Source organism: Lycium ferocissimum, chromosome 1, assembly GCF_029784015.1.
Source record: "Lycium ferocissimum isolate CSIRO_LF1 chromosome 1, AGI_CSIRO_Lferr_CH_V1, whole genome shotgun sequence".
NCBI classification, from domain to species: Eukaryota; Viridiplantae; Streptophyta; class Magnoliopsida; order Solanales; family Solanaceae; genus Lycium; species Lycium ferocissimum.
In genome coordinates, this window is record NC_081342.1 from 25068333 (window position 1) to 25093515 (window position 25183).

The window sequence follows — 25183 nt, forward strand, 5'->3', positions numbered from 1 at the left end:
AGGCACTGGTCTTTAAATTTTGCCCTTCACTAAAAATTCCTTGGTTCCCGGTTCGAACCCCCGCTTAGTAAAATTTTTTTTAAAAAAATCGCAAAGTAGAGTTTGGATTGGCAAAGCAGAGTTTGAGGTAGAGTTAGGCATGGTAAAACTCTACCTTAAGACAAAACTCTACCTTAAGGTAGAGGTTTGCATTAAGGCAAATTATTATTATTATTATTATTTATTTTTTTTGCAAAATTCTGCCTTAAGGTGTAACTTTTGCCCGAATAGGCTTAATTTTACTAAGAAACTCTACCTTGTGAAATTGTTTTATTTTTTTTATTGAGCCGGGGTTTGAACCCAGAATCTCAGAGTATTAGGCGAAGGGTAAAAATTAAAAACCATCTATTTGAGGGACAAAAATTAAATACCAGTGCCTTTGAAGGGAAATCGTGAAAATGACCCTTTTTTAGTAGCGAGGGACGTGAAATTTGAGTTCTTTGACTGGCTAAACACAATTAAAACTAACTAGTGAATTAAAATATAAATAGTGTCACATCATTCACAAAACAAAAATACCTTCTGTATTACGCGTTTGAGTGAAGAGATTGTAGCCTCAATTCCTAAAGTATTTAATCATCCAAAAAGATATGAGAGAAGAAAGACCATAAGATTGAGGTGGTCATAATACAAGAATTGCCAATTGTCGTATGTATTTGTTTAGTTAATTATAGCAATGCAATTTTTAAGATGAATCAATGAAAGTGACTTGAGAGGCTATTTTCTCTTTATGACCTACACTCCCAACAACACGGAGACAAGTTGAATTAGGGCTTCTCTTAGCATTAATTCCTTCATTTCGCAAATCATTCATCTTATTTGGTGAAAAAGAGAAACAAGACTATAATATAATGATCATCTCCTAAGATTTAGATTAGCTAGAACAAATATAAGAAAATACTACTTACTTAGAATGGATATGTACCAAAGATAGTGCAGAGATATGACGATTAAAGAAATCATTTATCAGAATTTTGTGTAAAGAATACTCTACTGAAAATATCTATTAATTGCAATTTGCCTTTCATTCATTATTTAAGTGACGTCTTAATTTTTTTCATTTTAATTTTTTTTCAAGTTTTAAGGACATAAATAATGGCAATTTTTAAGTACAAATGTACAATGTCCTTATAAAAATCGCTTCTACTATTATATACACGCGAGGACTCAAAGTCAGTGACGGATGCAACTTTAATTTTAAGTTTTCAGGTATCTAAACCTAATATTTCAGATAAGAAACACAATATATATGCGTGAAAAGATACCAAAATTTGAATGCATATTAAATGTGAACCAAATATTTTTAAAGTATAATCAATTCAATGTGAAAACCTTAAAGAAAAATCATATCTATTAAGTTTATATTTTAAATTTACATGCAAAGAAAAATGGAAGGATGACTTATTATAGCATCTCAATTGTTTGGTTAAAATTCTTGGGATTTTATGGCTTATTGAGGCGAATGCATATAGTTAAAGAAGATAACATATTTTATGTAGTTAACTATCTAATAGACGAATAAAAACGCACACAAAAAATTTCCAAAATTGAACTGAAAATGTATAATTTGAACACTTTATTAGGAGTTGAGGTGTTTAATTGGAACATGACTTAATTCAAGTGTCTAAGGAGCCGTTTGGACATGATTTGAAATCATGTTTGGACATACAATTTGAATTTTTTAAGTTGTATTTTTTCTTATAGACATAAAAAAATCACAAGTTGTGAAAATCATCAAAATTTTCCAAATTTTTATACAATCTTACCAAATGAGCAAATTATAGTTTATAACAAAATTAATACGCTACTAGAAGACCTTTCTAAAAAATACACCATTAATTGATCAAACTTTAGTTCAATAAAAAGGAAAATTTAACATGGATAGAATGTAACTACTCTTTAATATCCTCTCACATGGTACGCACAATCTCTTCACGCTGAGCATGCTTTTCCTGATCAGATGACCGTGAAGACGAACCAACATTATTACATTTAAAAAATTTATGGGTCTTTTTCTATAAAATATAAACTTATGTCTCAAATTTTACATTTAAAAATTTTACAATCATTATTTAAAATCACATGTCCAAATGTTGATTTTATCTCATGAAATGAAATTGCATGTCCAAACACCTACTAAATTTACATGCAGGGAAAAAATGGAAGGATGACTTATAATAGCATTAAAATAGAGGTCCACAACTAGGTTTTTTTAGGTGTAAAACAAAAAGTAATAACTATAAAAGGGAGGACAGAACAGTTCACCTGTCTTACTATTCTGCTTTAAATAGATTCATCAATCTACGCGCCGACTCCAACTTCCTCTTTCACCTTTATCCGTTGTCTTGTTTCTTATGTTCACAACAAAAGAAAGTACTACTAATATTCATACCTTTGTTTACATACACCCAAAAAATATATTGGACTAAAAACTAAGAAAAAAGAATCACTATTCCAAGTCATATGAGAGTTTGGACTTGTGGGTTGACAAGCTTCACCTACACGGCAGGGAAGACTTTTCTCTCTTTAATTTCTCGCATACACACAAAAGAAGAAGAAGAAGAAGAAGAAAAATGAAGGAGGGTGTTGATAGTTATTATAATGCTAATAGAGGAATACTTTGTGTTAACGTAAAAATCTCCACCAATTTCTTCTACACAATTTCTTCTTAGGTTCGTATATCTCTTTCCCCTTGACTCATTTTCTAATTCCAATCTTTGGTCTTTTTTACCCCATATATAACTTTATATTAGCAAAGTATTTGAAATGGGCTATTTGTTTTTCTGCTCTGAAGTTTTTTAAAAAAAGGTATGTCTTGTTAATGAAGCCATTTTTATTCAGCTAGCTGAGACTGAGTTGCTCTTTCATCTTGTTAGTCTTTATTTGAACTGAATTTTGCAGTCATGTGTGTATGTTTAGCTCTACTTGCTAATTTGATCCTTGTAGATCACGAAAGTTGAATTTTCATCCATAATTAGCTGAAAATTGATCTTTTTGGGTTTTAGTTAAAAGTTTCTATAATTATCTGCACTTATCATTCTTTGGACTTTGGATTTTGGAGTGCACTGCAATATGTTACCATCTGTATTTTCTGGATATTTGCAAGATCTATTCTTCGCCATTAATGAAACATTAGCTACTTCTATTGATCCTTCTTTTGGTTCTTACAGACATTTAGTCCGTCTCTCACTTCATAGATATTTTTTCCGTGTGACCAGGTCACGGATTTGAGCCGTGAAAGCAGTCACTAATGTTTGTATTAGGGTAGGCTATATACATCTCACCCTTTCGGGTGTGGCCCTTTTCCAAACCCTGCTAATGCAAGATGTTTTGTGCACCGGGGCCCAGAAAACATAATTTTGAAATATGAATCAGCAGCAATTCTTGGAATTGAATTATTGCAAGGCTGCTAGCCATCTGAGTGATTATTCTGAATATCTATAATTTGTATTTGCTAAGAAAAAGAGAACCAAGTGAAAGGAATGATCTAAGTCATTTCATTTTACATATAGTAATATTTTACATACTATTGTGCACCTTTCATATACTTGTCGTTCACATTCGAGGGGTTTGAGCTATGAATCGAGTTTCTTATTCTCTACCGCGTTTTTGCAGTTTTTGTTACTGCTAGCTAACCGGAGTGAGATGAGTAGTCAAACGAGCACTAAAGTTCGGTTTGTTAGATGTCCCAAATGCCAATTGGTTCTTCCTGAGTTAGCTGACATTCCTGTCTACAAGTGTGGTGGATGTGGCACAGTTCTCCAAGGTAATCTTTCTTTCCAAATATGTTTACAATTTTGTTTGTTAAGGATAATCCAGTGCACTAAGCTGTCGTTATGTGCTGGTCCAAGGACCTCGGGTCTATTGTATACAACCTTAGCTTGTATTTCTGTAAGAGATTGTTTCCATAGCTTGAACCATTCACATGGCAACAACTCTTACATTGTGCCAAGGTTCCCATTCTATGTTAATATGTATAGTTTCGGATGGAAAAAAAAAAAAAAAAAAAAAAAAAAAAACCACAAAAGATCTGGTGCGCTTATTCACCCGCCTCTTGTTCTTTTCTTTTCTTTTTTTTTTTTTTGGGGGGGGGGGGGGGGTGGGGGTTTGCGTTAGGCACTTAGGCTTGTTAAAGGAAGTGGATTAAGCTCTTATTAATCTTACAGCCTTACTTCCAGTTTTTTGCTAAAGAACAAATTTGGTTAAATAAAGGAATGGAAACAATTCATTGGTGGTATCAACTTTCTGGAGAATCCTTTTGCATATGAGAGTAGAGATTTATGAGTAATATCGTATGCCAGTTGAACAACATAACTTAATTTTACATGTGATTAGTTCTTGGAAAAAGGAAATTTTTATTTTACATGAGTGATTATGGTTCAAGTTGAAATGACTTCCTCACAAATTTTATCCTGGATGCAGCTAAGAATAGGAAAAGAGCTCCTATAAAGAACAACGTACTTGATCCAAATGAAATAAGCAGCGCAAGCGAAGAAGTGAACGAAGGAAAGATGTTGGATCAAGGGGGCGCTGGAGACTCTAACAAGGAGCTACATCGACAGTTAAATTCCCCCGATGAGCCTTCAAGCTCTTCTGAGCTTAGCTGTCTTGAGAATGAAGATCCTTTATCCAAATCTGCAGTACATAAAGGAGATGAACATAGTTGTGCTTTGGACGAAAAGACAGAACGATATGAAAATGGATCTCGGGATCAATGCCATTCCACGGGAGGAGAAAACTTCTCCAATAGACTTGCTAGCTCAGATGAACGAACTTGTCCTAAATTGGCAAGTCCAATTGTTGAAGCCAAAGAAGGTGCCGAAGGTTCAGCCAGTGAAGAGAGAGAGAAAATGGAGCTGGATAAAGACACTGGATGTCCAACCCTTGAAACTGAACAAGATATGGAAGGTTTAGCCCTTGAAATGACAGAACAACTGGAATCGGATGAAGACAACTTCCTTGTGGATGATCAAAATGAAAGTGTAGTTAATCATAAGAGTAATTACGTTAATGAGAATTCCACTTACTCTAAATGTGAAGTATCTACTGGAAGTGGGGCACATGAAGATGGAATTGAAAGCAAATCTCAAATCATGGGAAGGGGCCAAAATGATTTCCAATGTCTCAATGCAAAATCTTCTGAAAATGTAAGATACGCCAAGGAAGCCTCCCGTGACTTTGAGAAGCAGTCATCTGTATGCTCTGACATGTACCATAGTATTTTGAATGAAAGCATCCTATCAGACACTTTGATGTCTACTGATCATGAGCAGTTTGAGCAATTTCAGAAAGAGATTCCCTCAGGTTTTGATCGTATAAGTTCTATGGATACGTTAGAAAATCTACCGCTAAATATTTGTCGATCTGAGCCTCCTGTTAATCTCAGATCTCCTACACACAGAAGTTACTATGCCTATGATGGCAGTGCATCTTCATGTGATGGGGATGATCATATACCCAATCAGTACCATCACCAACCTGGAAGAAAAGCATACCCTGTTAGCCCCAGTGAGTTTCTTTTGGACGGTAGATGCCGAGTAAACAACACAATGAGCGGTGAGTCAAAGATGGTGCAGCGAGCAATGAATTTTTCCACAGCATTTCCAGGAAGGAGTCATGAGGAATGGCCTCAGTCTAGAAGACATGGTTGGGTCTCTGCAAGTAGAATGACATCGGACAAGGATGAGCACGCCACAGCATTTCCATTTATTTCAGCAGGTTCTCGTGCAGGACATAAGCATGGAAACCCTTCAAATTATCGGAAAAATACGGCCCACCATTCTAGTCTCCATCCACCACCCAGAATGCCCTCAGATTCAGAACCAGACAAAATAGAATTATTGAGAATGGTGTATGAACTTGAAGATCAATTGCGCCAGACACGCATTACTAATAGGATGGCCAATGGACGGTTTTCTGCAGAGGTAATGAGGGATGAAGAGTATAACCCTTCATACTATGATCAGTTTTTGGAAGATGGTCAAGTAAGTGGTGATTTAAACTATTCTAGATATCCTGTAAGATGCAATCATGGAAAAGGCTGGCCACAACAACGTAAAGGCTCAAGAATACCTTTTTCTGCAGAGGCTGCACATTACAGGCACCAAGCTGATTGCCTGTGTTCACATTGCTCCCCTCAGGTCCGGCCTTGCTCAGCGCAGATGCATCCTTCAGTTTGCTATAACAAAGGCCGCCGGGTTGCCTATTCCAGCTGTAACTGTTGCAATCACCTCCAGTCTGGTTCTTCTAGTCCTCAGCATTACTCAAGCTCTGAGTATTCCCGTGAGACAAAATCTGATCATGAGATGAAGAAACTGTATCTGCGAGACAAATACTCAAAAAGGCGGCATGTCCGACCGGTAGCTGGTGGAGCACCAATAATTTCTTGTTACCACTGCAACGAACTTCTACAGCTGCCTGCAGACTTTCTTCTTTTCAAAAGGCGATGCCATCAGCTTAGATGCAACGCTTGTAGAAAGGTTCTGAAGTTTTCTCTCCAAAACCAGATACATGTAGTCCCATTCTATGCAGAGGAGGCTTTAGCTCCTCCACCAAGTGAGGTTGATGATCAACAGAATGTGGCATATGAATATCATCTTAATTCTTGTCCCCGTAATGAACCAATATCGTGTTCTGATGATTTGGGACCATCTTTCTGCAGAAGCGTCTCTACTGAAGAGGAGTCTTCATTACCTCCAATTCAACCTCTTGGAAGGACATCTTTCAACAGAGAAATATCCTCTAGCAGTTCTTCTGTCCCCACAAAAGATAGAAAAATGAAATCTGTTATGAGGGAACCTTACACGGGGACCTTTGGATCACCAGGGCCTGCCGCTAAGATGTCTAAGTGGGGAAAAGTAGGATCTTCAGAAATTGAGGAAGTAAAACCAAATGGAGGCTCTCCCCTTCATCGGCTTATGGGTTATTCTTCGCCAAGTGAAGTGATACATTGGTGACTGCCTCAACATCTCAAGGAAATGAAGCAAAGATCAAAAAGAAAGAGGCAAGTCACTAGGCAACAAAGGGAAAAAGATCCACCATTTTTGATAGATACTTGAGGTAAAGGGATCTTCTTGGAACAGGCTTCTTGGTGGTAAAGATATAGCAACAGATCATGGTGAAACACAAGTCGTTCATTCAGGCGCTCATCTGTTTGTATAGTCTGATGTATCATTTTTCTCGTAGTTTTTCACTTTCCACACTATGTACAGGTGAATGAAAGTGGCAGCTTGTAGGTTGTATAGAAAATTGAGGTATTCATGGTAGAAGAATATGGTACTTTTCAATTTCCAGTTATTTGTGTGATGATAATGATACGTATTTAGAATAAAGTAACATATTCCTCAGTCTTTTTCTATAGTTCTTTTTATCTTTAAGATTGTTTTTACATTATTCTTTTCCACTCCTCACCTTATTCTTCTGTTTTAACTACAAAATGAGCTCGTCGAGACTTGCTGTTCGGATGGAAATTAGTTTCCTTGCAATTTGTCACGTCATAATTAATAATGGATCGCAGTCAGTTCTGACAGTCATAGTTAGGATTGCCTGCCTATTTAGAATTGGATTTAGGACCTCGTACTCATAGGGACACTGACACAAGCATGGAAAACCTATAAGCTGTCATTATAATAATCTACATATATTAAAAAAGGAAGAAGAAACTCCATATTTAGCTATATCCGCATGGAAATAATTTACCTGGACAAGGAAAGATTTAGTCACACGACCGATTTAAACAATTTTCTTCATTGATCAATGTTTCTGGAAGCAGAGGCGAATCCGATATTTAAACTAAATGGTTCAACCTTTATCGTTTTTACGGCTGAGCCTAGTGTTCTTTAAAGAATTTGGATTCAAAATTTAATATTTGTTCAGATTTCTGATTTTTCAAATATATATTTTATATCCGTTTCAAAAATAATGGCTTTAATTGAACCCATGCTACAGCCTCCTCTGCCAGGAAGCAATGCCATGGCAGAACCCAAAATGAAGCACGGCAAAGTATCCTTGATAAACGGCTCAACCGGAAGTGATCTTAGAAACCAATCATGTTCGGAAAAAACCTCAATATCATATTTCCCTAGAAGAAAAACAAAAATTTAGTTTTCATTATGGTCTTACAGAATGACAATTACTTAAAAGACATTCTTATCGCTAGAAAAGCCAAGGGTTAACGGGTCAAAGTTTTACCACTATTACTTGGGATTTGTTTAGATAATATTGGACATGGCTTTAACTATTCTCAAAGCCCGTCAATTAGTTAGTCCTCAAACGTTCTAGTTAATGGCCGTATCGCAAATATACCTGGGTTATCGTTGCAAACCATATATTATTACCTTGCAAACCATATATTATTACCGCAAAAGAATGAACAAATATTCAAAGTTCTATTTCAAATTTCTCTTCCCACAAATATGGGATCCACATCAACCAACATCATACATCAGAAAAATATGATACAATTTCTTTTCCCCTCTATTGTGTAAAGTTGATGGTAACGTTTATATACAGTATAGTAGAAACTTATTTTCTTTTGATAAGCTACAGTATATTAGAAAATCTCAGGAAGGGCAACAATCCTTTGGTGTGACTTACAATCATCATTGGTATATGTTCCTTCGTGTTTGATTTGAGACGAGCTTGATCCTCTGATCTCGATACATGTTCATATTTGGAGCTAACAATCTGGTGTAGCGGTCAAAATAGAGAAGTTGCTTCATCAGAAGTGCAAACTCACGAGGAAATTTCAATCCGTAAGATTCACTTACTCTAACCTGCCAAACATTGAAGAACATGGATCAGAAAATATATATAGTTTACAAGGACAAGGAGAGAAATAGCAGCATTTTATTTTATGCTTTGATCTGTAAGTATTTTATTCCACAAAAGTGCACCAGGAAAGTGCATGAATATGACCATATGTACAAGCAAAACCTCAGTGACCCTTTATGAATCGAGGGAACTAAGGTACAAGTATCAATGTATCATAAACTTTCTGCATCTTACACCAAACTGAAATCTGTATTTAAGCCTATGAACTAGTTCAGCATTTTGTATGACAAAAAATTTCTGGAACAATAAAATGCAACTCTTTTTGCTGCATTTATTTGACATTTGGCACTAGAGATCTAATAAACTGTTCATTTCACATATGATTAGCCGAGTATAAGGACATCTTGAGTACCAGAGAAAGAAGAAAAATGGAGGAATATGTGATAATTCTAGACGAATGGCCTTGTTTTTATTAATCATGAAAACTTAAGACCAAACAGGAAAGTGATAGGGTATCTGACTTTGGTTATGTCATAATTTTGAAGCACAAATCCACAACTATCGAAAAGAATATGTATAGATTAATACTAGAGCTAAAACTGCATTACCACGTCCAGAAATAGTGCATTCATCTGTCTCTCATCAAATGCTACATTGGCAGCGACGGTGGTCGCATTTGTATTTGTGTCCCTGGCAGCAGCAACAATGATTTCTGTATCTAAATCCTGTGTAGAAATAGCAATATGGATCAGAAAATTATTAGTCGGAGCTCAGCTAGTCCGATGAAAAATCAAAATTTTACAACAACGGAAGTCCTATAATAAGACATCCATCGTATCCGAAACTTCAGTCTATGAATTTACAGTTGACTACATTCAGGATAGGGTTGACATGATAGAATTCAAAACCATCTCAATTTGATTCATGTCAGATTACTTTCTCACATATGATGCAGAAATATGATACTCCAACTTTTTCCAGTATTACATTTACAGCCTTAAAAAATACAGCTCTTGCTTGATGAACCATATGTAGCCAATAAACATTGAGTAGTCTACCCCAACCCACAGACAAGCATACACAGGAACCTTAGGAGCAGAGAAATCAGCAGCAGCATCTAAAACTTTCATCAGAATTTATGCTGGATCTTATATTTTACCTGAATTGACAAAAATATTTTCTCCAAGTCCCTCGCAAAAGCCTTTGAGTCCACATCCTTTCCAGTAGCACCCATGTCAATTAGAGCAGATGCCATCGACTCATAATCTTCAATGGATATAGATTGCAGAAATACTTCCATAGCAGCCCACGTCTTTGGAGATATACGACCAACAATTCCTGCATAGAAAATCCTTATTTTTTAAGTATTTCCATAAGATTGGAAAAGATGTTAGCAGGGAAGTTTTAACTCAATTGGCATGCCCATTTTCGGTATTTGACTTAAATTAGCATGCCCATAGTCTGCACAAGATCAATATAAATGCTTAAATAAATCAAACTAGCAGCTAATAACATTCTCATTGAGAAACTAGAACAGCTAAATAATCTATTAAAGCTTGATCAGGAAAGACACACAACACAGTTTTCTGAATCCTAAATTAAGAAAAAGAACACATAAAAACCACCAGCCAGCAATTTCTCAACCAGCAAATGAGTCAGAAATTGCTTCGCCGTCCAAGTTGATAAACTATTTGCAGCAAAAGTTGGTGATCCTAAGACTGCATTTCATTATAGATATAAGCTTCTACAAAACATCAGGAAGATAACTAAATACTCCCTCCTTCCCAAATTATGCAGCATACTTTCCTTTTTAGTATGTTCCAAATAGAATGTCATACTGACTTATTTAGAAACAATTTAACTTTAAACTTCTCATTTTTTCCTTAATGAGATGATATATCTATGGCTTATTTTAGACCACAAGTTTCTAATTTCTTGCTTAACCTCCATGACACCGCCACATAAATTGGGACGGAGGGAGTAATCAGTAAGAACTTTGTACAAAAATGAGTGTCTTGCTACATGACAATTTTAACCAATTATTCCTTTTACTAAGCAAAATATACACTAGGTCATAAGTCCCATTTCTTGTGCATTTTCCTTGTAGCCTTAATATGACAAGTATTCTCTTGCACCTTCTTTGTCTAGATGATTGTCATGCTGGCCCTGGGCTCGGACAAAGAAGAAAGAATTATATATAGTATGATGAAACACATAAAAATATGGAGTAGCTGACATCAATTATCCACTGCCTGCACAAACTTTTGGCCTTCTTAGTAGCAAAAAAATTCCTAAAAGAAGGATGGAAAGAGAAAAGATGTGTGGGTACCGAAGTCAAGGAACCCAATACGCCCATCACGTAATTGCCACAAATTGCCGGCATGTACATCAGCATGGAAAGATTCACAGGCGAGCAGACTTCCAAACCTGCATATTGGCCAAAGAAATCAAACTCGACTGGTCAGAGTAAACTGAACATAAAAGCCAAACAGACTAAAATAAGATCAGAAGTCTTACCAAACATTTAGGGCAGTAATAAGACTGGTCTCAGGACTAGAAACCAGTGACTTAATAGAGTCTAAGTCTGTCAAAGGTACGCCATATAGCCTCTCCATCGTCAGAACACGCTTAGTACTACATTGACGGTAGACTTTTGGAGCAGTGGCCTGCATAGTAAGTCCCATGGCTTCTAAATACCTCCTAAATGACTCAATATTTGTAGCCTCCTTGTTGAAGTCAACTTCTTCTAGCATTGATTCTCGTATGTCTTTGACAATAGCAACCTGTATAAAAGTTGCATATAAGGAAAAAAGAGCTTGAAGCCGTTGTTTTGAGACAAATACAAAAGCAAAAATGTTGTTTATGCGGAAACATGCTCCAGTCCCCAGAAGTTCATAAGAACTAGTCACCAAAATTGAAATAGAGCAGCAATAAATAACAATTACAAAGACAAAAAAAAAGTACAATTTGAAAAATAGCATGAACTAAATAGATGCAACAGGGCCACAGCTTCTTCCTATTTGCAAAATCTATATAACATTGCATTTTGACACGTATAATCCGACCAACGAGCGAAAAGGATTTACATTGGATAGGTTTAAATTTCAGTTATGATACTATAGGTGCCCATTGCTTTAGTTTAAGAAAATGTGCGAGGAAGTAGCATGTGTTTCAACAGCCACTGCGTTTTCCTTTTGTTCATGAAGAGGCAGGGGGATGCTTTTCCTTAAGAATTTGAGAAAATATTTTACGCATTCATTGAAAGATAACTAGAGTAAAAATCCTAGAGGAAGATAATAGTCATATCAGCAGCCACAGTAAATTGTTAAAAACTTATATGTATTATACCAGAGATGCACGGCTTAGATCAGGACTCAAAAACTCCAGGATACGTGCTACAACGTAAATAAAGTTCAGATCTGCTACCAAAATATCTTCTATTCCAGGTTTCAAAACCTTTATCACTACATCCTCTCCTGTGCCTCTTATTCTTGCACCATGCACCTGAAAATTAAACATAGTTGAGCCATTTAAGAGATCAAATGATAAAACATTTGGAGGAACGGAATCATAAAATGTCATAAAACGCAAGACAAAGGAGAAAAATCATGAACCTGAGCAATTGATGCAGAGGCAAGTGGTGTGGGATCAATATATTCAAACACGGTATCAATTGGTCTGCCTAGTTCTTCACGCATGATTTTTTGGATCTCTTCAAAAGGAACTGCAGGAGCCCTGTCAAAACAGTATTGGAATTCTTGAACATACTCTGGTGGAAACAACGTGGGTGCAGATGCAATAAACTGCGAATGGTATGATAATAAAGTATTAGTCGAGTGTCATGGGCATGTAAATGAAAGAGCATGACAATAAGTAAGATGGTCTTGCTTCATGCTTACCTGACCTAATTTGATATAAGTTGCACCCATGCGTTCAAACAATTTCCTCAAATATAGGGGAGATAATAGCCCAAGCTGCAGCTCAGTTGGTAGTCCCGTGGATGAGTTTGCCATCTAAAAAGTAAAATATAATTAAATTAAAGAAGATGACACCTGTTAAGAGTCTAAATCTATGAGAGAACTTAGTGAATTAGATTATTAGAAAAGACAAGTCAAAGAGAACAAGCGAAACAGATTTTTTCCCTTTTTCTTGTGGGGTGCTTTGGATAAGCAACGGATATCTGGTAAGTCTAAAACAACCCCCAACAAATTCGGCAAATAACATTTGGATGTCCTCTGACCAGTAGGATACCTCCAAGGTAAAGTCATCAAAATCTAGAAATCGGAAGCTTTTCTTAAAAATATTACTCCAGTACAAGTTGCATGTTGTTGTGATAACTGAATTAGCGTGGTTTTGAAAGCTCAAGGAGTTTGACCAAACAAGCTTCTCAATAGAAATGACTACCACCCAAGCTGGCATATGAAAATACATCGACAACCCCTTAAACTTGCTAGTAAATTTAACTTCGACACTCAAATTATGGCCTATGATAATTGAGCACTTGAACACATGATAAAGTATTCGGATTAGACACTTCTAGCTCATATTTTGGAAAAGTTTATGTATGTGTTCACAAACTAATTAATCACATAACGTATGCCTCCTTCTTCATTTATACACATCAACATCAATTTGAACGTGCATGAGGTTTTACGGCTTATTGAGGTTAATGCGGATAATTAAAGGAGGTGACATATATTAAGTGGTTAACTAATCTATGTAATGGGCGCTAGAGAACACGCGCAAAAGTTTTTTCAAAAATTTGAGTCGGAAGTGTCTAAATAGGAACACTTTTATCATATGTTCAGGTGCTCAATCGGAACATGTCGTAGTTCGAGTGTATAAATGAAATTTACTGGCAAGTTTAAGGGACTGTTAATGTATTCTGCCTATATGTAATTTATGTTCATAACATGAGCACCTTAATGGGACTTGGGAAACAACATACATTCATGAATTAACTGTGAATCTATAATTGCCCCTATAAATATGTTGACAAAACAAAACAACACCATAAAATTTTCTTATTAATTAGTTATAAAAAATGTTTCTATTGACAATCAGTGCATGGTATTAGCAGTTAGCAGCTGTTACCTTAGATATGTCTTGCAGCCACTCACTGCCTACTCCAACTACAGCTTGGACACCCTGAGCTAACCTTAAGGCTCCACGAGGACCTGTGTTTAGAGATGTTTGTACAATATCCTCCACAAGTTTGGGCAAGTTCTCTAGACGATCTACCAGATATGAAAAAATAGTTTGAGTTAAGCTCAACAATGACAGAAACCATCATATTATACAACTAAACTATTTCAGTATACTAGAAATGCAAAGCATCTTCCAACTGCTTCCTATCTTCATAGCCTATAAAAAGGTGCCAACCTTATTCTGGGCCCTTAATGATAGGTAAATTATAATATCTGTGCCAAATCAAAACGCAGAACAATCCCAAACAAAAGGCATAAGGAAGGACTGTTTATAGCAAATTAATAGAATAAAGTGGCCAAGTTCAATATATTGTACTTGCTTCAGTGTTATCAAAAGCGAAAAGCGCAAAAAGCTCTTTGGTCAGTTGGAGCTTTAAGCGCAAAACGCAAATAAAGTGTGGGCTTTAATGAAAAAAGGCGCAATGGTGCAAAAATACAAATTTATATATGTTTAGTCAAGTCTAGTAATAATAAGCATGAATAACAAATATATGGACAAAGAAATTGCAAAATAATACGATAAAGTGAAATATCAATTATCTAGTGTAACCTCTTCAAGAGAGGCTCATTGGCAAGGGAAAAGTATGTCTTAGAGCCTTGATGATGACACTGAAGCGCACATAAAGCGCGGCGAAGCGCTTAACATGTTTTGAGCCTCGCCTCAGGGCTTAAGAGCCCTTTAAGTGCGACTTTGACAACACTGACTTGCTTTCAGGAAAAAAATTTCTATGATAATTGACAACATAATCCCAATCAAGAAATTCAAGAACCCGTAATATTCTCTTTTGTAAAATAAAATTTATATCCCTCAATTATAAAGATTTCGGTAGCTTCATCGTGTAACTACCTTAAATTGCCCACAAAATAAAGAAATATATCTTTTGACAGATTTTGTAATTCTGCTAATGCTTGACTAGTGACCGATTATAATTTAGGGGTCGTTTGGTTGTTGGTTAGAAAGGGAGTTATCATGTATTAAAACTAGCCTAGCTAATACCATGTTTGGTAGCTTTTAGTTGCTTTGTATAAAATTCAAACACTCCAAGTATGGTGTATGGTTATCATCTTACAATCACACATAACTAAAACATATACAACTTATAAGGGGTCAGTTGGTAGCTAGTTAGGAGGCAAGTTATTCACGTATTAAATCCTGCATTAGTAATACCACGTTTGTTAGTAGGTTAGGAGGTAAGGTTTTTTTTTTTGACAATGATAACATTAGGAGGTAAGTTATTTATGTATAAAATTAATACAGTGTTTGGTTTGCAATTTAGAAACCTACATAACTAATACATGTATAAGTTATGAAGAAATTCATATATTATTTTATGCAGGATAGATACTAAAATAACTAATACATGAATAACTAAACCCTTCATAAAATAATACATAGATTCCCTCATAACTAATCCCTGCATTACTAATACCTGCATAACTCTAACCAGCTACCAAAATTCATGTATTATTTTATGAAGGGTAGAAGATGGAATAACTAATATACATGAATAACTAGTCTTGTATTACTGTTTTCTTTTGTTCTTCATTTTATTTCCTCTTTGGGTAAAAGGGTAAGGGAATTAAACATCTTATCAATGAAATAGGGAGGAAAACAAGTAAAGCACCTTGAAGACGAGTAGTGAATAGATCCTGTGCCTGTGAATAACGAGCAGATATTCTTAAAACATTTGGACGATTCCCATAACCAATGTTTCTTGGTCTAGCTGTGACACTTATAATTGGCAACTGCAAAATAAACTGAAATTTTATTTCAAGATTCAAAATATTAAGGATACCCAAATGGTAAAAAAGGCAGTAAAAGCAGACCTGAGAACTGGGGAGTAGTGGTAAGCGCCCATAAGAGACGCCCCTTAACACTGTAACAACTGCCATTTTTCCTTTCCTTCACAATTCTCTGCTTTCTTTAATTTATATAATTAGTACAAGTAAGTAATTTACTTACGTACTTGTTACGAGGGAAAATGATGTGTGTGATAATTAACAAACATGAAAAAGGAGAAAAATACAAATTTTCGTAGTTTTGCTCAATCACGCCGTGTATGTTGGATGAAATAGTGAAAGAGAGGAGGCCACGTAGCATCTGATCATTTGCGTAACACCTGATTTTTGTTTCCCTTTTAGTCGACCCAGGATTCAAATTAATTGGGCTTCAATACAGGTGAGACACCGCGGAAAAAAATAAGACACAAGGGGATTTATTGCTCAATATTAGTTCAATTTTTACTGGGAAATGAGGTAAAAGAGACCTTTGAAACCATTTGAACTCTTATCTTATTTGCTAAATATGTTGGAGAGAAAAACAATAAACTATTATCTTATTTGCTTGACCACCTTATATTTTCTTATTTGATCAATTGTAAAATTTAAACCATTGATACGAAGGCCGCTAAGAACAAAAATTATTTTGCCCACCTTAAATTGTCATAAGATCTTGTGTTATGTGCAATCAGACTTACATTAGTGATTTAATTAAGTAAAAATATGCATTAATAATAATAACAACAACAATAATAATAATTAAGTAACATATGTTATTGCTCGTTTGAGCACTTTAAAGTTTAAATTATATTAATTTAACAAAGTTTCAACTACCATTTTATTTTTCAATACAATTAATGCACCCAATAACAAAATTTATATGAAAGAAAATGATACAAATTATACAGTCAGCCAATAAATTCATATGCTGTTTTCGCTAGTGGTAGTTTGAAAAACAAATTTACATTTGATCTTAGTTTCCTTCTTTTTCAGATAGCACATATTTGTTTTTTTTTAAATTCATTTCTATATTTATCTTCTAAATTGTTGATCTCTCATATTCGACATTTTCTTCTCCTCTAGCTGAATCGTGAGTTGATAAGATTCTTCCTTTGTTCTTCAATCACTCTTTTGATTTGCTTCTTCTATTATCTAATTTTCTTCCTCTCTCCCTGAGATGCAGTGCTCCTTTCTTCCTTTCCCACTTTCTCAATAGTTCAAATCATTCATTATTTTTGTTCCCTATTATCTGAGTTGATAGGATCGTATCTGCATCTTTAGTCGGAACAAGCCCCTTTTCTGTTGTACTAGACTTTTTGCTAGCCTCTTTTTTTTATGTATAACAGATAATCGACTTTTTTTTGTCATTTTATCAACGTACATAAAACTTACCAAAATCGTACAGATGAATAATGTGCTCGTAATTATCAAACAAGTTTTTTAAGCAATATGTGATTGTTTATGCATAAAATCAATGCAAGTTCAAATTTCATGTATACCAATATAGTTTTTTTTTTTTTTTTCTTAAAAAAAATTCTAATACATCTAAACACTATTCTGACCCATCCTCCACTATATACAACTGATATGTCACATACTTTTAATAATTCAAAAAATGATTCTTCGACATAAATCATTTACTATGGAAGAAAAAGTTTCATAAAATATGCCCCTCCCTATAAATGCCGTTTCACAAAATGATTCTTAGCTATTTTGTTTTTTAATTAGCCGAGGGTCTATCCGAAACAACTCCTTTTTCTCTCAAGATAGGGATAAAATCTGCATACACTCTATCCTCCATAGACCCCACTTGTGAAATTACACTAAGTATGTTGTTATTATGGTATAGTATGAACCAACGATGTAACAAAGCGTCGTTTAAGCATGCATGAGAAATACACATGGGAAATTCCTTGAAAAGAATGTCCCGCGCCAAGAATTCTGATAATACAATACAAATATCATTTTGCTCTACAATTTCTTTCCGAAGAAAATATGAAAAGAATAATCTTTGCGTCATTTTGTTTAACTTTCCATTTGACAAGCGATTAGATTGTACATAATTCTCAAGATTTAACAGAACAATTCCGTTAAAAAAAAAAAATCCTTGGCCTTTTTCCTGAAGAATGTATAATGGGGATGCCATCAAGATAGTCCCATTTTCTTCTAGTGTTTCTCTGAGCAGGGAGCAACTAAATCATAAACTCCATTAAAGGAGAAGACATAATCAAAATGTAGTCATTGGTACATATATTAAAACCCTTGCATCACAAAATTTTATCAACACCAGGCGAAAAAGCTCATCAGGCCTTGAACTGTGCTCATTCGCCTTAATTCACGAGTTAATTCCAAACAAAGTATGCTATGCATATTTTGCAATATTGAAGAACATCCTATAAAACATAGCATTAAAAAAATCATACCAGAACTCAGATTTTTGATAATTTTGAATGCGGAAATTCAGAAGTTCACTCACTCCAGATGTGGGCTTGACATATTCACTACTCTATAGCAAGCAGATTTACAATTAATAGCTTTCAAAGGAAGCAATGCCTTTACACCTAATTCATCCGCAGAAAAGAAGGCCATGAATGTCCCAAAACATGGATCAGGGATCAGTATCTGAATCCGACTCGGTTTCCGACTCCCTTTGAAAAGGATTTAATCTGTTTGTATTGGCTTCTAATGGAGGGAGTCCATCATCATCACTTGAGTCCTCATTTTCATCCATCTGGGAATTGTGTGATTGCGTATCCTGTTTTGAACTCTCTACTACTGTGGATTTGAAGATCTCAGGCCTGCAAAGGGATTACACAACATGAGAAAGTTTCTGACCGAAAACTATTTTGGGGGAAGAGAGTAGTAGACCATAGTATGACCCTCCCCGAGTAGCATCCAGTGACAGATTCTCGCCAACTAATCAGACAGGATTGTGCAGCAGATTGAAGTATGTCAGGGGGTGTCGGGAGGTAGTATGATGTTTCAATTAGGGTTGTGTCCACAAAAATTTACCATCTATTCATGTATTCCGTCTTTCTAAAGAGGATGGATTGAACTCATAATTCATTAGGTGCTTTTTATGAATGTCAACTAAGTATCGTAAGTTAATTGCTCCTGATTGTTCAATCATTTGTTAACCAGAGTCATTCTTTGATAAATAATCACTATGAATCGGACTCAATACAATTCAATCAATCCTATTTTATGTCGTTAAGGTAGAGAACTGAACCAAGAATTCTCTTTCTTCATCATTAATCAAACCACTGTTCAGGACCCAGGATTCAATAATCATCAATCCAGTCCCCGTTCACGTTTGTTCTTCTTTTTTTTTTAACATGGCGAGTATGCACACCAATATATCAATTAAGTTAGCACGTTGAAATATATGTGACCAACTCCGTGAAATCAAACTGGCAAAACAAATACTCAGCAAAGTAGTTACTGAGAGGCTTCAACTTGTAAGCTGAATGACCATATGCTGTAACAGAAACCTACAGACTTGCTAGGAAAAAAAAGTCAAAATCTACAACGAGGGTGGATGTAAAAACACATAGTTTCAAAATGGTGGATACCCCTACAGCACGCATGAGGGTTAAAAGCCGAATGACATGGAAGAAACAAGAGTACTGCTTCGAGCATTATAAGGAGATCATCTCCTGTTTCCCAATATCAGTGATTAATCTTTAATCTCAATAACCTTTGTCACAATGCTATCTGCAAGTTCACAAGCTGGAAGAAATGTATCCATTTCGATAGAGATTTACACTGACAGGCTCATTGAGCAAAATAATGCTACTTCTTTTCCAGTCCAAAACAGATTTTAGAAGGAACAATCCCCTCCCCTTTCCCTAAAACCAAAAAAGGGCGAAAATAATAGGTGCTTGAATTTCAGAATCTCACCATTCTGGTGACTTTTGGAGCACACGGACTTGATCATAATAGAGTACTTGCGTAACAACACATCCCACTTTTCTACCTGATTCAGCAGCTTCCTCTCTGCCACTCTCATCAACCACAACAAAATTGCCTATTTATTGAACAAAGATGGAAACACAAAGGGAACACTTTAAAATTATTCTTAACTATTCAACGCCAATAAAATAAAGGCATGGAATCAACAACCATGATAAATCCCATAATTTAGGATAGGAAATACCAAATCAAACCTCTTTTTATCCACATGCTCTTCTGAAATTTAGCTGGAAATATTGCTAATGATGTTTCACCTTTCGCATCCGATACCTTCACATTACAAAAAAAAAAAAAAAAAAAAAAAAAAAAAACTAAATTTCAATACTAACAAAATACTCCCTACGTCCCAAAATAAGTGTAGCTTTAGGAAAAAAAATAGTCCCAAAATAAGTGTCCCCTTACGAATTCAAGATAAAAATAGTAGTTGTTTCCAACTATAATGACTCCTTAATAGTGCTCAGTTTTCAAGAATTATATACTCTCTCCGTCTCAAATTATTTGTTGTGGTTACTACAAATAGTTGTCTAGAATTATTTATCGTTTTAGAAGTTCAAGACACAATTAATTATTTTTTCTCCATTTTACCCTTAGTAGAATTTTGTTATTAATGAAGATGACACATCAATAAAGTAACATTTAATATAGAGAGATCATAACTTAGACATAAATGAGGGTAAAAGTAGTCAAATACTCCTCCTAATTAATATTTCTTAAGGAGCGTGTAATACAACAAAGCGACACATAATTTGAGACGGAGGGAGTAATAAATAAGGGTAACTTACTCCTTTGTTCATTTTTATTTATCACGTTTCACTTCTTGAGAGTCAATTTGACTAATCTTTGAAACTAAATTGAGCTACATTAATTCAATATTTTAAAATTAAAATTGATATATTTGAAAACTATACCAAAAAATACTAAAAGTTGCAGTTTTTCTCATGAGGAAATATAAATCTTAAGATGTTGGTCAAAATTTGTCGAAAAGCGAAAGGTGACAAGTATAAAAAGTGAACAGAAGGAATAGTAAACTACACCTTGTATTTATTATTTTTCTTAATGGGCGTGAAATAAACTTATTTTGGGACAGAGAGGGTGCAATCCATAATAAGACATAAAAGAAGAAATGGGTGGTACTTGAATAAGGTTGGAACCTCGAAGGTCCAGAACTTGCATAATGCTTTGTCCTTTTTCAAGGGTCAAAAATTCTTCTTCAACACCTCTCTTCAAATTCTTCCTTCCCCCTCCCATGCCTTCTTTTTCTTGCTCAATTGCGCAAAACCCTAACCCCCTGCTTTTTCTTTCCTTCTTTCATTTTATTCTTTTTTTCTTTTTAAATGAGAAATGACCAGAATACCCCCTCACAGGGTAGCATTACAGGCTGTGACGAGACGCAGTCACGCAGATGACAGACGCTAGTGATTTAGAGGGTGTTTTGCTGAGCTTATAAGCTGGTCAAATTAGCTTATGAGCACTTTTTGACTTATTTGCATGCTAATTTAGTGATTAAAGCGCGTGTCTCATTTGATAGTAAATATTATTAAAAAAGTTGGAATTAGCTGTAAACTTTATCGCTAAATTGCTCATAGCTAATAATTTTTTTTTGATATCGCTTAATAGGATGAGTGACGAATTTTATTATTTAACTTTTTATCGATAATTCATGTGTATTCTATAGTGAAATAACTTAATATATATAAAAGAATATTGAGAGTTTTCATTTGTTAATAAGCGTAACAAACAGAAACGACAATCCATTTAGAATATACTTTATTTTTTACTATTTCATCCTTGTCACTTTAAAATTTGTATTTTGCAATTTGACATTTAACTTTATATTATAATCGATTTTGCTATATTTTATTTCTGTCACCACTAATATTTTTCTTATTTAACCAATTTTGTATGCTTAAGAGTTTTGCCACTTTGAAAAATAGATTTACTAGTGTGAGGAAATTGAAAAAAGAATAAAATTGGATTCTCTTGCTAATTAGTTCATTAAATTTTTTAATTGTTTATCCACAACATCAAAGGAAATAATTTATAATATATTCTTAAAACAATCATGTAAAAGTTTTCTATTGAGGTGTAACAAAAAAGAATAATACCAATCCATTTAGAATATATTTTAATTTCTATTATTTCATCCTTATTACTTTAAAGTTGCATTTTTACCAATTTAACACTTAACATTATACTATAATTGATTTTACTTTATTTTCTAATTTCTTTCACTACTACTATTTTTCTTATTTAACAAAGTTATATACCTAAAAAATTTGTTAATTTGGAAAATAAATTTACTAATGTGAAGAATTTAAAAATGAATAAAATTGAATTTTTGTGTTAATTTTAATTAAACCGAAACATGAATACCCCTATTGTCATTTGTTGGGCAATGAAAAAAGAAAAAAAATGACAACTAATTTTATTATACATTTTGTTTTTACTATTTCATCTTTATTATCTTAAATTCACATATTTACTGATTTAACTCTTTATACTATACAACGATTTTGCTGCATTTTCTTTTAATCTATAATTCTTGCATCAACTGCAAATCAAAAGAATTTGGTCTTGCATCTAAATTAAAAAAAAAAAAATTATAGAAGTTTAGACAATATTAGAATACTGATAAATTTTAGATAAAACAAACTCAAAAAAAGAGTATGGTAGCGTAGAAGATAACAGCCTGAAATTTGTGGAGAAAGACAACAGAAATCGATAATTTTGCCACTAAATCAATATTTTATGTAATCAACATTGTAATTATTTGATCGAGGCCAACCTCCGTTAGTAGAACGCGATGATTTTAGTGTTCACCTGAAACAAAATTCACCAAAATTAAATGCAGTTAATATCAGAAGTCAAAATTATGTTGGTATTGATACAAGAAAATACAATCTAAAGAATAAGGTAAAAGAAAAACGAACTACATTATATATGAGCATAATAATATAACACAACTACTTGTAACAAATTAACAATAACAAAAAAGGAGTATGGTAGCATAGAAGATGACAACCTGAAATTTGTCGTGGAAGAAATCTGAAATCGATAGTTTTGATACTAAATTGATATTTTGCATAATCAACATCGCACTTATTAGATCGAGGTCAACCTCCATCAGTACAAGGAAGTTATTCTAGTGTTCACCTGAAACAGAATTCACAAACATGGTAACTCACCTCCTTGAAACCCTAACAATTTAGGACCAAAATTAAATGCAGTTAATATCAGAAGTCAAAATTATGTTGGTATTGGTACAAGAAAATACACTCTAAAGAATAAGGTAAAAGAAAAACGAACTACATTATATGTGAGCATAATAATATAACACAACTACTTGTAACAAATTAACAATAACAAAAAAGGAGTATGGTAGCATAGAAGATGACAACCTGAAATTTGCCGCGGAAGAAATCTGAAATCGATAGTTTTGACACTAAATCGATATTTTGCATAATCAACATCGCACTTATTAGATCGAGGTCAACCTCTATCAGTACAAGGTTGTTATTCTAGTGTTCACCTGAAACAGAATTCACAATGAATCAAACATGATAACTCACCTCCTTGACACCCTAACAGTTAAGGAACAAGATTAAATGCAGTTAATGTTAGAAGTCAAAACTATGCTGGTATTGGTACAAGAAAATACACTCTAAAGAATAAGATAAAGGAAAAACGAACTACATTATATATGAACATAATAATATAAGATAACAACTTGTAACAAATTACAATAATAAAAATAGAAGTGCTCCATCACTGTAAAAAATGAAACAAAAGTACTAAACCTGTAGGAATGGGAAAACAATAGAATCAAATTCAATATTGCTTATAGAATTCTTAGAAACCTCCTGTTCTCAACCAAAAGTTTGCTCCCCACACCCATGCACAATAGCGGAAAATCATCCTTACTTAGGCGACATTAATTATTGGGATTCTCCTAAGAAATATGTTAACAAAATTCTAAACCTAATATGATATTAAAGAATCCAATTTAGACTTTTAGTCAAATAAGGAAAGACGTAATAAATAAGTTTTAGTTAATTTTAAAATTCTAAGATTCCAAATTTTCCTTAATTGAAAGGTGCAAGAATTCTAGAAAGGAAAGGAGCTGAAAGTCAAATTCCTAAATATTAAGGAAATAATTAGTAAACTATTTAGAAATATTGGTTAGAAAAAAAATAAGTAAATGACAATTTTGTCTATTGCAGAGTCTTTTAATGAAGGGCAAAAAGTTCGATCAATATTTCTAAGGCCCTTCGTGCTTTTAATATAGTATAGATTTGGTAAAAATAAAAGTGCTTATAAGCTAAAATAAGCGATAAGCCATAAGTTGGTCTCTCCCAACTTATTATTTTGTAGCTTATAAGAACTTTTAGTTTGACCACGACTTTTATTATTCTATCCCTAATATTATTTTGTAATCTCTGAAATACCCTTAGATTATAAGCACTTTTAGTTTGACCAGGACTATTACTACTGTATCCCTAATATTATTTTGTAATCCCTGAAATAGCCTGACTCTAACAAAACCCCTAACCCTCTCCATCACGTCATTTCCTCACCCTACGGCTTTAAAAATTAAAACCCAACAACTCATGATTTGATTGCTCATAATTTTTATCGCAGTTGAATATTTTAATTTAAGTAGCAACAAACAAAATTTCATTAATTGCATATGCGTTTCTTCTATTCAAATATTTTGTGTACTATTTGAGTATGTATCCTAACGAATTTTAGTATAATTATTAAGTATTTTATTAAAGAGTTTTTCTTATCATAAAATACTTTATATTCATAAGAAATAATTTTACCTAATCAATGTTACATTAAAAATAAATGAGGCATAATTTTTTTTTTTTTTGTATTTGAATTAATTTGGAATTTACGTTCTTATTAGTATAAACAACTTTAGTGGCGGACGAGTGAGTAACGCGTAAGAACTGCCCTTGGGAGGGGAACAACAACTGAAACTACCTGCTAATACCCCGTAGGCCGAGGAGCAAAAGGAGGAATCCGCCCGAGGGAGAGGCTCGCGTCTGATTAGCTAGTTGGTGAGGCAATAGCTTACCAAGGCGATGAATATGCTTATCAACACTTTTTTGCCAGACACTTCAACAACTTATTATCAGTTTCAGCTATTTTATCCAAACGCGTAATTGCTTTTTTACTAAATCAGCAGCACTTAATGCTTATTAGCTACTTTAAATCAGCTAAGTCAAACGGGCTCTTAGTTACGGAATGGGATAAATAAGAATACCTCATGGGCGAGATATTTCATTGCATTAACTTTCTCATCTTGTAAATGAGATAACTAATTCCGTCGTTTTAATACAAAATGATTCCCAGAACTAATTAGCCCATAATCAATTGCAAAGTAAAATAACTCATTCCATTATTCCCTT

At 34.1% G+C, this 25183-nt stretch overlaps 3 protein-coding genes across 3 annotated transcripts; 1 reads left to right on the forward strand and 2 right to left on the reverse strand.

The window, feature by feature from the left end:
* Window positions 1-2315: 2315 nt before the first annotated feature.
* On the forward strand, window positions 2316-7388 carry LOC132053033 (uncharacterized). Its single transcript, XM_059444833.1, has 3 exons — window positions 2316-2711; window positions 3655-3805; window positions 4462-7388. The coding sequence occupies exons 2-3, from the start codon at window positions 3685-3687 to the stop codon at window positions 6993-6995; spliced, it is 2655 nt and encodes an 884-aa protein (XP_059300816.1). The 5' UTR covers window positions 2316-2711; window positions 3655-3684; the 3' UTR covers window positions 6996-7388.
* A 1019-nt stretch (window positions 7389-8407) lies between these two features.
* LOC132053038 (uncharacterized aarF domain-containing protein kinase At5g05200, chloroplastic) lies at window positions 8408-16187 on the reverse strand. Its single transcript, XM_059444840.1, has 12 exons — window positions 16046-16187; window positions 15846-15940; window positions 15644-15764; window positions 13906-14048; window positions 12711-12824; window positions 12426-12614; window positions 12160-12315; window positions 11329-11594; window positions 11141-11238; window positions 9971-10149; window positions 9420-9536; window positions 8408-8813 (listed from the first exon to the last, which is right to left on the reverse strand). Exons 2-12 carry the CDS (start codon window positions 15909-15911, stop codon window positions 8640-8642), a joined length of 1623 nt encoding a protein of 540 aa, XP_059300823.1. The 5' UTR covers window positions 15912-15940; window positions 16046-16187; the 3' UTR covers window positions 8408-8639.
* Window positions 16188-17898: 1711 nt separating this feature from the next.
* Window positions 17899-21085, reverse strand: LOC132053044 (uncharacterized). The gene is made up of 4 exons (XM_059444853.1): window positions 20904-21085; window positions 19964-20039; window positions 19698-19824; window positions 17899-18595 (listed from the first exon to the last, which is right to left on the reverse strand). The coding sequence occupies exons 1-4, from the start codon at window positions 21015-21017 to the stop codon at window positions 18406-18408; spliced, it is 507 nt and encodes a 168-aa protein (XP_059300836.1). The 5' UTR covers window positions 21018-21085; the 3' UTR covers window positions 17899-18405.
* Window positions 21086-25183: the final 4098 nt, after the last annotated feature.